The sequence below is a fragment of the Sinohyriopsis cumingii genome, chromosome 8, assembly GCF_028554795.1.
Source record: "Sinohyriopsis cumingii isolate HCF-2022 chromosome 8, ASM2855479v2, whole genome shotgun sequence".
Taxonomy (NCBI): Eukaryota; Metazoa; Mollusca; class Bivalvia; order Unionida; family Unionidae; genus Sinohyriopsis; species Sinohyriopsis cumingii.
This window is the reverse complement of record NC_142968.1, coordinates 80,482,189-80,495,963: the sequence shown is the minus strand read 5'-3', so window position 1 is coordinate 80,495,963 and position 13,775 is coordinate 80,482,189. Positions and strand designations below refer to the sequence as shown.

The 13,775-nt window shown below is 35.0% G+C and overlaps 1 protein-coding gene across 8 annotated transcripts in view; it reads left to right on the top strand.

The window, feature by feature from the left end:
* The window catches only part of LOC149793960 (talin-1-like), a 284,989-nt gene that overhangs the window by 172,220 nt on the left and 98,994 nt on the right, over positions 1 to 13,775 (top strand). For all 8 annotated transcript variants that reach the window (XM_089967893.1, XM_089967891.1, XM_089967887.1 and 5 more), the window contains 7 exons: positions 857 to 1,018; positions 2,979 to 3,119; positions 5,193 to 5,374; positions 7,547 to 7,679; positions 9,440 to 9,541; positions 12,217 to 12,387; positions 13,466 to 13,612. In XM_089967893.1, coding sequence (XP_089824019.1) covers positions 857 to 1,018; positions 2,979 to 3,119; positions 5,193 to 5,374; positions 7,547 to 7,679; positions 9,440 to 9,541; positions 12,217 to 12,387; positions 13,466 to 13,612 — 1,038 coding nt within the window. The remainder of the gene's footprint in view (positions 1 to 856; positions 1,019 to 2,978; positions 3,120 to 5,192; positions 5,375 to 7,546; positions 7,680 to 9,439; positions 9,542 to 12,216; positions 12,388 to 13,465; positions 13,613 to 13,775) is intronic.

Here is a 13,775-nt window from a genome sequence, read left to right as displayed (position 1 = left end):
TGACCTTTAATCCTTTACAGTGTGGAGATGCTAGACTTGACCTTTATCCTTTACAGTCTGGAGATGTTAGACTTGACCTTTAATCCTTTACACTGTGGAGATGCTAGACTTGACCTTTAATCCTTTACATTGTTGAGATGCTAGACTTGACCTTTATCCTTTACATTGTGGAGATCCTAGACTTGACCTTTATCCTTTACAGTGTGGAGATGCTAGACTTAACCTTTATCCTTTACAGTGTGGAGATGCTAGACTTGACCTTTAATCCTTTATATTGTGAAGATGCTAGACTTGACCTTTATCTTTTACAGTGTGGAGATGCTAGACTTGACCTTTATCCTTTACAGTGTGGAGATGCTAGACTAAACTTTAATCCTTTACATTGTGGAGGTGCTAGACTTGATCTTTATCCTTTACATTGTGGAGATGCTAGACTTGACCTTTAATCCTTTACATTGTGGAGGTGCTAGACTTGATTTTTATCCTTTACATTGTGGAGAGGCTAGACTTGACCTTTAATCCTTTACATTATAGAGGTGCTAGACTTGACCTTTAATCCTTTACATTGTGGAGATGCTAGACTTGACCTTTAATCCTTTACATTGTGGAGGTACTAGACTTGATCTTTATCCTTTACATTGTGGAGGTGCTAGACTTGACCTTTATCTTTTATAGTGTGATGTGGCACTATACTTAAATCCTTTACATAGTGAAGTTGTTAGATTATATATATATATATATATATATATATATATATATATATATATATATATATATATATAGTTTATTGCATCGTAAATTGTATAATTACACTATACACTATCATACATATAGATCTTACTATTTCTTCTTACAGGTATTATCTGCAGCCACAGTTGTTGCTAAACACACATCAGCCTTGTGTAATGCATGTCGTGTAGCTTCTTCCAAGACAGACAATCCTGTTGCAAAACGACATTTTGTCCAAAGTGCCAAAGATGTGGCTAACAGTACAGCCAACTTGGTCAAGGCAATCAAGGTAATTTCATCTCAGCCAGATATTGCTAGTTTTTAAATTACAACATCAATTTCAAGATATTTTCTTTTCCCTTTAAAAATATACAGGAACATGCACCGTATATCTTGCAGTCAACTACATATAGATGATGTGTTTTTGTCATTTATTTGTTTTTCACTGCTATGAAGTACAAGAACATAAATTTAGATGAAATTTTACTAGATGGTAGTGGTAGAATGAAAGACTTGTTTAAGTGGGTTTAAAACATGATTATTGAGACTTGTCTTTCTGATGGGTTTACATGCATGAAGTCTAAAGATGGGAATAATGTGTCAGGGTTTCGTCAAGGTATAAATTAACATGTTAGGCATTGCAGCAGAATATTGATTGTCATTGTGAGATGGCATGACTGTTTATCAAGATAAGGAGAGTTGAATCGGACCTGAGAATCATCTTTCAGCTTAGCATTCTTTGTAGGAATGTTCTTTATTACCACTTGCAGACAATGTATGGGGGTTTATACTCGTCAGCTTGTCTGTCTGCCTATCAACCACTTCTTTACTTAATATCTCCATAACCTTTTGAGGTACCTAATGTGTATCGTGACTAGATGCAGTGTACTAAAGAAATGTGTAGTCTATTCACATTTTCATTCAGCTGACCATAAGGTATGGTCCTTTATCAATCCTGTGTAATCCATTGTCTGTCATATGTCATGCATTTTTAATTCACAGTTGCTATTTACAACTTCTCAAAAACCATTTGAGAAAATTTGACCAAATTTTACGGACAGCAGGCATGATGATGATCTTTTACGCCTATTCAGGGGTTGATTTGCCATCAGATATGGCCACTGTTGTAACAATTAGAAAAGACATGAAAGTACTACTTGTACACCTTGCAATAGAATTTGACCAAATTTGTTAGAAAATATTCTTGCATAAAGGTCTTTTTGATTTTTACAAATGATGCCACTCAACCACTCCAGAAAAAAACCCATTCTGGCATGAAGGACTTTTGATATTTTACCTGATGCCAATTCACCATTAAATATGGCGGCCATTACTAAAAGTAGAAATTCCGTTTTGAATGTCTTCTCATAAAGCACTTGGCAGAATTTAACTTAATTTGACAGAAAGTATCATGGCCAGAATAGTTGTTAACTTTATACAAAAGGTGCCAGTCTACTGTGAAATATGTCTGCTGCTACTAAAAATAGAAGAACTTTTTTCTTCTTCTAAAATGTTGCTGAACATAATTTTACAAAATATGGTGGAGAGCATACTAGCTAGAATTCTTTCTTGTTTAAAAAAAATAATCTACCATGATATTAATGGCCAAAACTAGTATTTTACCAGCTTGGTCAGAAAGCATCATAGCATAAGAGGCCATTCAGTATTTGTAAAATGGTATAGATGTACCATCATATATGAATGAAACTTGTAACATTTTTAGAATCCTTGAAACCATTGTTTGTTTTAATAACATATGCAGTTAGCAGCTCTAGAGAAAACAAATTTCTTCAGAATCTGTCCTATTCATTCAGATTTTTTTGTAATGCTACTTTTGCATTTTGTAAGTATGCTGATGTCAGCCTGGTGTAAGGCGTACTTGGGCCTAATGTAATTACAAATTTTGTCTATCTGTCTGTCTGTCTATTCATCACTCTTGTCTGGATGGTATCTCCAGAACTATTGGAGATATTTTCATGAAACTTGGTATACATTTCGTATCCCATCTACACATCACTCTTGTCTGGACGGTATCTCCAGAACTGTTGGAGATATTTTCATGAAACTTGGTATCCATTTTTATCATGACAAGAGTTTCTGTCACATACAAGATTAACATTTGTCATATTGGTAATTTTAGAGTTATCTTCCCATAATTTACGTGAAGTATTTACACTTTTTATGGAGAGGGTTTCCGTAAGCATTCACTTACAGTTTTAATTTAATTTGCGTTATGTTTGTATTTTTAGGCCCTGGACAGCAATTTCACAGATGAAAATCGACAGAAATGCGCTGAGGCAGCCAGACCACTTATTGATGCCGTGGAAGAACTGACTACATTTGCATCCTCACCCGAATTTGCTTCATTTCCTGCCAAAATCAGTCCTGTGGTATGTGACTGACATTCCTACCTTTTATATTTACTTGCTTGTAAGTCTAGTACAATTGCAAACAAGATAGACCCAGATATGCCATCACATAATGCACTGGCAGTATTGTTTGCTTCACTGATTACTCCCAACAAACTGCATATATCATCACGTAAATAATTATTTTTGTGTTCATCCACTGCTGGTAGCTATGGCATCTTGATATTTTTCCTGTTCATCCATGTCCCTGTCTGGCGATCTCAGAAATCTTGCGACCATATTTGCACAAAATCTGCTTCATGTAAACAAAAGAAATTTTTGGCCATATTTGTATGCATATGTAAGGGACGTTAAACTATTTTTATGTCACTTTAGCAATTTTTACATCTTTTACGAATTTGTTTATTTTTGGGGGAACAAAGAATTTTCAATTTGAAAACCTTGTTAGTGTTGTTCTAGTAAAGATATACTAGGGACCCAGGGTAGTCACACAGGGTAGTAATTTTCACCCATAGATACAGATAACATCCTAGAAAATAGCCCTTTATCATTGTCAGCAGTGTTCATCTTTTTGAAAGTCATATAACAGACACAATAATGTTGTTTTCAGGAGAAACAATCTAATCTAATGCAATTATGTTGCTAAAGAATGTTTTTTCATTTATTTATGATCTGATTACCGTACTAGCCCTCCAAACACTAAACTAGTTTAATTGGCATTGGCACCAGCTGTATCCAGGGTCTGTTCTAAAACAGAATATTTTGGGGGAAAATTGCCCCATGCATTTGAAAAAAGGGGAAAACTTTCTGACAATAGAAGGAGTTTAATGAAGAAATAAAGTATGGCTTGTACATGTTATAGGTTATTTTAGCACATTCAGTTTTTTCAGTGCAGTGTTTTAGAAATTACCACAGATCCTGCAATAACATGTCCTTGAATAGACCATTATCATTCTCAGCGGTGTTCGACTTTTTTTAAAGTCATATAACAGAGGAAAATGCTGTTTTCAGGTGAAACAATGTATGCTTCTGAAAGTATGTTCTATTTCTTTGTTATTAAACAACATTATGGAGATTTGGAGTAAATGACAGCAGTCTTTCCAGTGGCCCAAAGTTTTCAAACTTTTCCTACATTTTTCTTACTTCCTTGTCAGGCACTCTATCTCCTACTTTGTCCAAAATGACATACTGTCCATCATTTATGGTGACATGATAAAATGACTTTGATGAGAGGCCTCTATTTTGCCTAAGTACTTTTTCTGTTAGTATTTTTGAGCAAAAAGAGAGGTGGATGTTTAAGAAGACAGAGTTAACATGAACCAAAGAGACACCTAGTTTGTAAGACTGTGCTTTTTTGTTCAAGAATATGAAAGTAAGTCATTTTAAGGTTTTATTTTTATCTCATTAATTTATATAAATTTCATTCTTTTAAATACATATGTTTCTCAGTTTTATCCTAGCGTTTTTTTTTCAGGATTGCTGGAAGACTGGAAAGGCATTAAAACATTGATGATTTACATTGGATATATATTAATGCAGATACATAACATATAGACACAAAATTTCATGGTGAAATGAAAGGCAACTGTATATTTTAAAACAATATTATTATTGCACCTGGCATTTAATATGGTTACCATTGCTAAAAATAGAAAAACAATTAAATGAATTCATGTCAGTAACTGCTTTACAGAATTTAAGCAATTTTGACAGAAGGCATGCTGGCATAAAAAGCTTTCAAATGATTGCAGTCCACTCTCAGATACTCATGCACAGAAAAACATTTTAATGACTTTTCAAATACTTCCTGGCAAAATTGGATCAAATTTGACAGCAGGCATTGGTATTAATGCTTTTTAATACTGGACAGATGATTATGATGTTCCATAAACAAAACAATGGATGTAGATGCCAAAAAATGGACTCGGTTGTTTCATAACATATGCAGTTAATATCACTGGATGAAATTTCTAAAGAAAGCATCCAATTGACCTGGATATCTTGGCCAGCTTCTTGTATTCGTCTATTAGTCAGATTTCAGATGTGAGAAATCTCAAGTTCACTTGGGTCTCATGTTTCTTCTTGCAATTTTAGGCCCGTAAAGCGCAAGAACCAATAACAACAGCAGGAAAATCTATGATAGATGGTGCCTGTAACATGCTACAAGCAGCAAAACAATTGGCCATCAATCCAAAGGATCCACCCACATATCAGCTGTACTCTAGCCACTCTAAGAGTGTGTCTGACTCCATTAAGAGATTAGTCTCTTCCATCAAGTAAGTTGTACACTGAATAAGGTCAGAGTTTTGTTGGACTTTAAACGCATAAGTCCTTTGATGGGTACAGTTATGAGAAAAATCAATAATGAACTAATCTTTCATCTGTTTTGCTGAGCTTGTGGAAACTTGGTAAAAAGTTTGTCATCTGTATATTGAATTAGTTTATTATGAAAAATATGCACAAACTAATAAAAAATTTCACAGAAATAGTTCCCAATTTGCCAGCAATATAGTAATAAATGGTGCCAATCTGATGTCAAATATGGCTGCCACAATGAACATAATGAAAATCTTGTGACTAATTCTCCTGCATCAATGGTCATATGAACATTAGTTTTCACAAGTCTTCTAATAGTGTCCAGTTGTCGTAAATGAAAATGGTGCCAATTTTGCATACAGTATGACTGCCACAGTGGCAGATTTGAAATCTTGTCACACAAGAATATAAGGGATGGTTACAACACTTGACATTTAAAAACAAGAAAATTGTCTGGAATTCCTGGACATTCTTTTCAGCATTTAGAGCAATGATCCCTTCAAGGTGCCTCTTTGTGTTATAATGTTGCATTTACTTTTGACCTTATACTCATAATTTTGAGCCAGTTACTGCAAAAAGTGAGAAGGTTGATGAGAGAGAAATGTTGTTAGAACAAATGTGCAATTGCAGGCTAGCATAAACTATGCACCTTGTTTTTTATTGAGGCTCAGGATGCTGGACACAAGTTCTTTGCAAGTGAGTTGCACTTGGTAAAGAACAACTGTGCTGATTTAAGAGTTCAGATGTCAAGGTCATGTAGTGAAAGAAAAAAAATCGTTTTGCAAAACTAATTCTACATAATAGGCATGGAGTACATACTTTGGATGGCTTGCACTTGGAACAAGTTTGAAGCCTACTGATTTTGTGTTTTGAGGTCAGGATTATTGGCTGAAAAAGTAAAAACTTTTTGGTTTCTGCAAAAAAAATTACTTTTTGAACATGTACTATCATCAAAGGTTTTAATCCCAGGCTTGGCATGTGTGTGTGTCTTTATGTGTGTTTTTTTTTTCTTTCTTTCTTAGTATCTTCCTTTAGCAATTATGTTATTTGCCATACATAGCCTATCATGCGCTGAAAAATGGCATTAAACCCCAAAAATAACAATAACAAACATGACCATTGTTTATGGATGGTTTACACATTGGGTAAAAAAGAAGTGTTTTGAATTGTGGGTTAAAGGTCAAGGCTGCTGACTGAAAGAAGAAAAATGGTTTTTTTGCATAATAACCTTAGTTCTAGACCATGTAGTTTGACCAGAGTTTATAGAGGCCTTGTACTGGAAGAGGTTGACTGATATTGGAGTCATATGGTTACTGTTCAAGGTCATTGTGATTTTAAGAATACTTAGTTTTTCAGAATAAATTTTGTTATAGGGTAAGCTCATTGACCAAACTTTATAGATGGCATGCTCATAGAGTACTATTTAGTATTTTTGGGTCTAAAGGTCATGGTAAGTCTAAAACGAAATTATTTTCTGCACAGCAAATTTAGTTCAAAGGTTAAGGTCATTGAGGTCTGTTGATTGAAGATCTTCAAAATCTGCCATGCCATTATAGTGACTATGTGGTGGATTTGGGCATGGAATGGACTGCTCATGATCCTTTTGCACCTTGATACTTTAAGTGTTGTTAGTGAAAATCTTATTAGTATAGTTGAAAAATAACCACTTGTGGTAAGCAAATGAAATTTGGTAGGCATGCTTGTGTGCATATGTAGATGACCCAGTTTTAATCATCTTGCCATTATAGGAAATTATTGCATTAAAAAAAAAGTTAATGATTTTATTGGGTCTGCAGTGGAGGGACGTTTTCACAAACACAGATCTAGTTGTACTCAGATTCATATCCCATTGGTCAGGATTTGGCCAAACACAGATCAAGTTGTGCTCACATTCATGACTGTTTGGTCAGGATGTGGCCGTGCACAGATCTAGTTGTGCTCAGATTCATGTCTCATTGATCAGGATTTGTCCAAACAAAGATCTAGTAGTGCTCTGATTCATAACTCTTTGGTCAGGTTTTGGCCAAACAAATCTAGTTGTGTCCAAAGAGATTCATATCCCTTTGGTGATTATTAGGTGACTGAATGTTCTGTTGCATGTAATATGTTCTGTTTTTTTTTTCTTCATGCAGAGATACAGCACCAGGCCAGAAAGAATGTGATATAGCAGTGGAAAAAATAGGCCGTGCCATTAGAGAACTCGATCAAGCTTCTCTGGCAGCGCTTAGTGAGAGTTTGCCTCCTCGTACAGAGAGATCTCTTAGGGTAATTTTGCCTTAATTGCCTTAATTACTGTTGTAAGTATGTGGACTGTGTATTGAGATAAAGACAAGCAGACAAATACATGCACATAATTTTCTTGTGTTGTTTGACAGTTGTTGTAGCAAACAGCACCTTTTTAACAGATGTACTTTTAGGTTTTAGAAAAGTGCAAGAAAATGAAATTCTCTGAGATACATATTTATTTGTAGGGTACCAATTGTTTTGGATTGCTGGGTTGGTACAAGCTTTGAATTTAAAGACCATTGAAGAGCGTCATGTTTGTTGTTTCATTTGAAATTTTGGACAAAGTACAAGCCTCAAGAAATCCATCAGATCACTTATTTGATGAGTGTGTTGGTGTTGGTTGAATTGAGACAAGTGACTTTTCCAGCCCCCCTCCCCCCCAACCATCCCACAGTATAGTTTTATATAACCTTGAAAAATTGTTGATGTTGAAGGGTTACCCTGAAAACACATTTCAAATTTGAATTTAAATAAAGTTAGTTTTAGGCCTTGGATTTTTTTAAAAACTGAATGAGAATTATGCCCCAAAAACTGGATTTCTCAAATCAATACAATCAGATAAATAGAGAATATTTTCTTTTCTTACGTTACTACCAGATATATTTCATTGTGTGGTACCAAACACATGATATTTTTATGAGTGCTGAAGCCACAGATTACCCCAAGCTGAAATATATTTGGTATTAATGTAGCAAAAGAAAATTTATATTGTCTACTAAAATTGCTTCAGAATCAAAGTTTACAAGATTAAACTCACTCTTTGGCAAAACATGCTCTCATCCCCACTCCATTCGTAAATTCATGGCCTGATCACATAAATATAAGTGACTTAAGAAAGGTGTTATTTTGTTTGTCCAAATCTGTTGCAGTAAATTACATTTTGTGAATTATTTGACCCTTTCTGAAAACAAACAAGTCCAATAAAGCAATTAATCACAGCAAGTTTGTCACTCTTGTGAAGGAAGTAAGGGGAAATAACTTCGTAGAGATGCAAATGGAGTCAGGTCAGATTTCTTGATCAAAGATTAATTTCCATGTCTGGAATGTAAGGCAGTTTCTATTTATTTGTTTTACCTCACATAATACTCATTTTGTTGTTCAGGTACAACTTTTGTCGACATACACAATCAAGCATCGCATGGCATGATGGGAAATCTTATATTTTTCACATTTGAAAATATAAGGATATATGTTTCATATGTGAAGATAAGGAATGGGATAAACATGAAAGTTATTTTACCAGAAAGTCTCTATATTTCACACTTAAGGATATAATAATACATTTTAATTTCAGGAGTTTTGTTACTTAAATATTTTCCCAAAATAATGAATAAATACAATTGGATTAAATTTATTGGCTTAAACGATGTATGATAAAATTTATTACCAGAAGGAGTTGCATCATTTTGTTGTAGTGTTAATTAATGTAATTGATGACAAATTTGACAAGAATGTTACCCAGCTTAGAATAAGTTGTGTTTACATTTCGAAAAGTAAATGTGAATCACTATTCCAAAGAATAAAATACTCTGCATAAACCTTTGGAAGTCTTTTGAAAAGTTCCTGAAAAGAACTCCAGGGTGGTACTAACCATGAGTTCCAATTTATAAAATGTTCAGGCCTTAAGTAGAATAAATTGTTGCATAGTGTACTGGGGAACAAGGACAGAAAGAAGGAAGAGGAAATGGGAGAGTTCAGGCATATGGTCAGAATAATGAGACGGTTTTGAATTATTTCAGTCATACCAAGAGCAGATGATCAGCTGTTCTCGAGAGATCCTGGATTGTATTGAGTCCATACGAAATGCCGCCAAGGGAGAGCCTCAGAACCTCGGACATCAGGTTAGGTATCATGAATGAAACAATTTATTTATGTTTCTTTTCAGTTTAAATTGTGTATCTAAATTTCTATTCTGTTTTTTTTTCTTATTTGTACAGTTTTTATTTGAATAAGAGTAGACTAAATTTAATAAACTTAATGATTTTTAATCACAAAAATAAATTGGGTTTAAAACCATTCTCTGTGAAAATATGGCACTTGTTACAATATATAACATTATAGCTGACAATGTCATCGAAAAGCTAATGACAGTTTTTAGCTGTAATGTCAGTATTTAACATAAGTTGAAAACACAGAAATCTGCTTACTGTATGTACTCACTTATAAATCAGTTTGACTATAATCCACACACACATTTTGGTTCTGCATAAGCCAAATGCTTTTTTGCAAGGCAAATCCATCTGCAAGGGGTTGCACTTAGTCCTTGAGTCAGAGTTGCACATGAGGAAAAATAAACAAGTCAAAGTGGATAAATGGATAGACCTAGATATAGGAAAAATAATTACAAAACCAATTTAGAATAAATACATTTGTATTGTTGTTGTTGTTGTTATAGGGTTTAATGTCATTTTTCAGCAGAAGGTGGGTTATACATGGCAGTCAGTATTAATGGTGGAGGAAGAACCTGGGAAAACCCTGGAAAGAACCACCGACCCATTAGAAGCTACTGGCAGACTTTCTCACGTACCCAAATTGGCTGAGCTTGAGACTCTAACCCATGCAGACAGGTGAAATGGCAGTAATTCTTAATGGTGAGCACTTTTGACCACTCAGGGCCCTGGCTTGTTTAGGTAAACATCCACTAGTTGTTGATCCAGTATGGTGCCACCAGGTATTACAGCTTGGTATGTTTGATGTTGGCGCAAATGCTGTTTCACACACTGCATCAAATGTGCCCAAAACATGCCGCTTTAGAACCCACTAATTCAAACCAAGCTCCCAATTTGCATAAAGGTTTTCCATCATTTGAATTTTCATAAGATGTCTGCTGGCAGTATCATGTAGAACCAACTTTTCTTGCACCAGTCAGCAGCTGTTTCTCCAACAGCAAATTCACATTCTGCAGTCTTATTATTGTTTTTCTGCAAAGTCTATAACATTTAACTTAAAATCTCCATCATACACATTTCATTTTCTTTTCCCAATATCAATGAAAGTACCAAATTTAGCAATACAGTGTAATTGACAGAACATTGACTGTTCATAAACCTGTCCACTATTTATGTAGAAGTTCAGCTTGGGGACTGTAAGAGACACTTTGATCATACAGTCTTTGAACTCTCATAAAAGGATTGCTGCATTTGAACAGGTGTCAGTTCGAGATATGATCAAACGGATTCGACATGGTATTTTTGTTGTTGTTATTGTAGGGTTCAGCACCATTTTTGAACACACGATAGGCTATACATGGTGGCCAGTATTAATGGTGGAGGAAGAACCCGGGAAGAACCACCGACCCACGAGAAGCTACTGGCAAGCTTTCTTACATACCCACATTGGTCCAATCTGAGACTTGAACCCACACAGACAGAGGTGAGATGGCAGTGATCCGTAACGGAGAGCGCCTTAGACCACTCGGCCACTTGGGGCCCCCTTGATCGACATGGCATTGAACAAGTATCAGATTCATGGCACAAAGGATTATCCACTGGGGAAAACAAAGCAATGCTGCTTTTATATGCTAATAGATTAAGGTCATATTTATCTAATTATCTACCTCTATCAAAACATTGTGAATTAAGAAATCAGTGCAAGTTTGCCTTTACAAGCTACGGAAGTATTGTCAGATTTTCTTTTCCTTAGATCTCACTTATGAGACGACCCTACTCTACATTAATTTAAACGTTTTTTAAAAAATTAAGGTCGACTTATAAGTGAGTATATATGGTATATGATTTGATTTTCAGTAATATTGTTTACCCTATAAATGAGTTTCAAGCCGATTTTTATTTTCATATCATTTTAAGTTTTTGCAGTTACTTTAATCTATTTTGGGATTTCTAAATATGTAAATAGTTTTTTTTTAAATTGTGGAAACAAATAAATAAACCTAAATTCACTGGTAAAAGCCATGGGCTCTTTATGATTTCACCTGGAAATGATTGTTTCAAGATATAATTTATTTTTAAGATAGATTTGGTAGTGATACACATTTATACAATTGCCAGTACATCTGAAAACAGACAGCAGTTTTCTAATCAGGCAGTACCACATCAATAGCACTAACTGTCGTAATATCATTTCAGCAGGCATTTTTTAAAGACTCTACTTATGGAATATAAAGAAATCTCGAAGTGTAAGAACAAAAACATTTGACACCACAGTGTCAGGTTTGCCAAGCAGTATAGATGCTAGAGTCCTTAAGCAACAGACTGGTTATTCGCTTTGTCTTTTAGATGATTTCTTCTTTGGGACTTCCTAGATAAACCAAGTTTTGAAATTTTAAATTTGTCCCAAGTAAGTGTGTGTATACATGTATGTGATGAGTTTAGAACAGTTAATTTTGTTTCTCTTAGATGTTTATTGTTTCAAATGTGTCATTATAAATACAAACCACAATTTCTATGTTATTAAGTCAATCAGCATGTTTTTCTTCTTTCATTTCTTTTGAAACACAAAAAGCTTTGTCAGTAAGTTTTGAAATGTTCAGTGGTTTATTATCTCTTTTTTTCGACAGATCCATAGGATGGCAAGCTATTTCGAGCCTCTAGCTGATGGTGCTATAGGAACTGCATCATTGACTACAGCTTCCAAACAACAGATGACCAGCCTAGACATGACGAAAACTGTTATTGAATCTGCCCTGCAGTTTGCTTTCTCCTCTAAGGAGGGAGGTGGTAATCCAAAGGTATAGATGCAGCTTTTCTCTATAAATGATTTGGGAAGGGGGAGAAAAGTTCTAGTGTTAAGGGAGTGAAAGGGGAGTGGGTGAATGTTTGAGGAGAAGAATTGGGTGTTGAGCGATGGGAAGAATAAATGTGCTGAAGGAGAAGTTCAAACAGGCTGAGGAGAGTTTTGGTGAGAAGAATTCAGATGTGGAGGTTGGGAAAGGAGAGTGTAAGGGAGGAAGGTTCATGTGTTGAGGGAAAGTAGAGAGAGTTCAGGTGTTGTTGGAGGATTAGGAGGAGTTTGGGTATTCAAAAGTCATGTGTGGATTTAGGGGAAGGAGAGATCGAGTGTGCATATTGTTATGGCTTTATGATCACAAGCTTAAGTCACAGAAAAGAAGCAAAACCATCAAGTTGTACAAAACTCAACAAAACGTTTAATTATCAAAGGTATAAACGAAAAATGTGAGAGAAACTTAAAGCATTATGAAGTAAATTCAAACTAATCCCTATAAAGTTCTATAAAAGTCCTAAGTGAATGAAAAGTTCCTTATAAATTTCAATACCAGAAATGTATTGGTCCTCCAAGACCCATGACGTTGTCTAGATGGCGTTGTCCAGAATTACTTTGAATAATTTATATCAGCTCCAGAATAATATTGTAGACCAAATAATGAGCACTTTCTGCTTCCATTGGACAGTCCAAACAAATATTTTTCCTCTCAAAAAATATCTGACTACAACATAAATCACATCTGCAGACTTGCAACAGAAACAAATAACAATACATGTGAATGATTCAAAAAATTGGAATGAATCTGATAGTTTCATTTTTTTCTTATAGACATCATATATTGCAAATGTACTTTGCAATAGATCCAATGTGACATCGTACACTATTGATTTTGCATCAGCAAAGAATATTCATGTGACCTCGTTCAACCAATGAGAAGGCACAGAATTATTCTGGAAACATCAATATCCCATCAGTCACATCGGCAGTTTTTGTTAATAGCCCATTTTGTATTGTGAGGGATGCATTATTTTGCACAGAGTACAGGAAATAATGATTGTTTGACATTAATGCTCTATTTTCAGGCAGTTCACACTCACCAGAACATTGACACGGCAGCTGAGGAGTTGCGTGAAGTACTTGGAGACCTGCTTCAAAATCTAGAGGAGGCTGCCTCACAGGCTGGCGTTGTTAACAGCATGATTGACAAAATCAGTAAATCCATCTCCAGGGTATGCGAAGTTTTTCTTAATTTTACAAACGTTTAAAACTGCTGAGGGCTGTTCCAGTAAAACATACCTGGGACCCAGGGAAGGCACTTTTGATGTGGGGTACTCACCCTTAGGTTTACAGTTTTACAGTTTTCTTATCACTTTAAAAAGAACTCGAATTAAA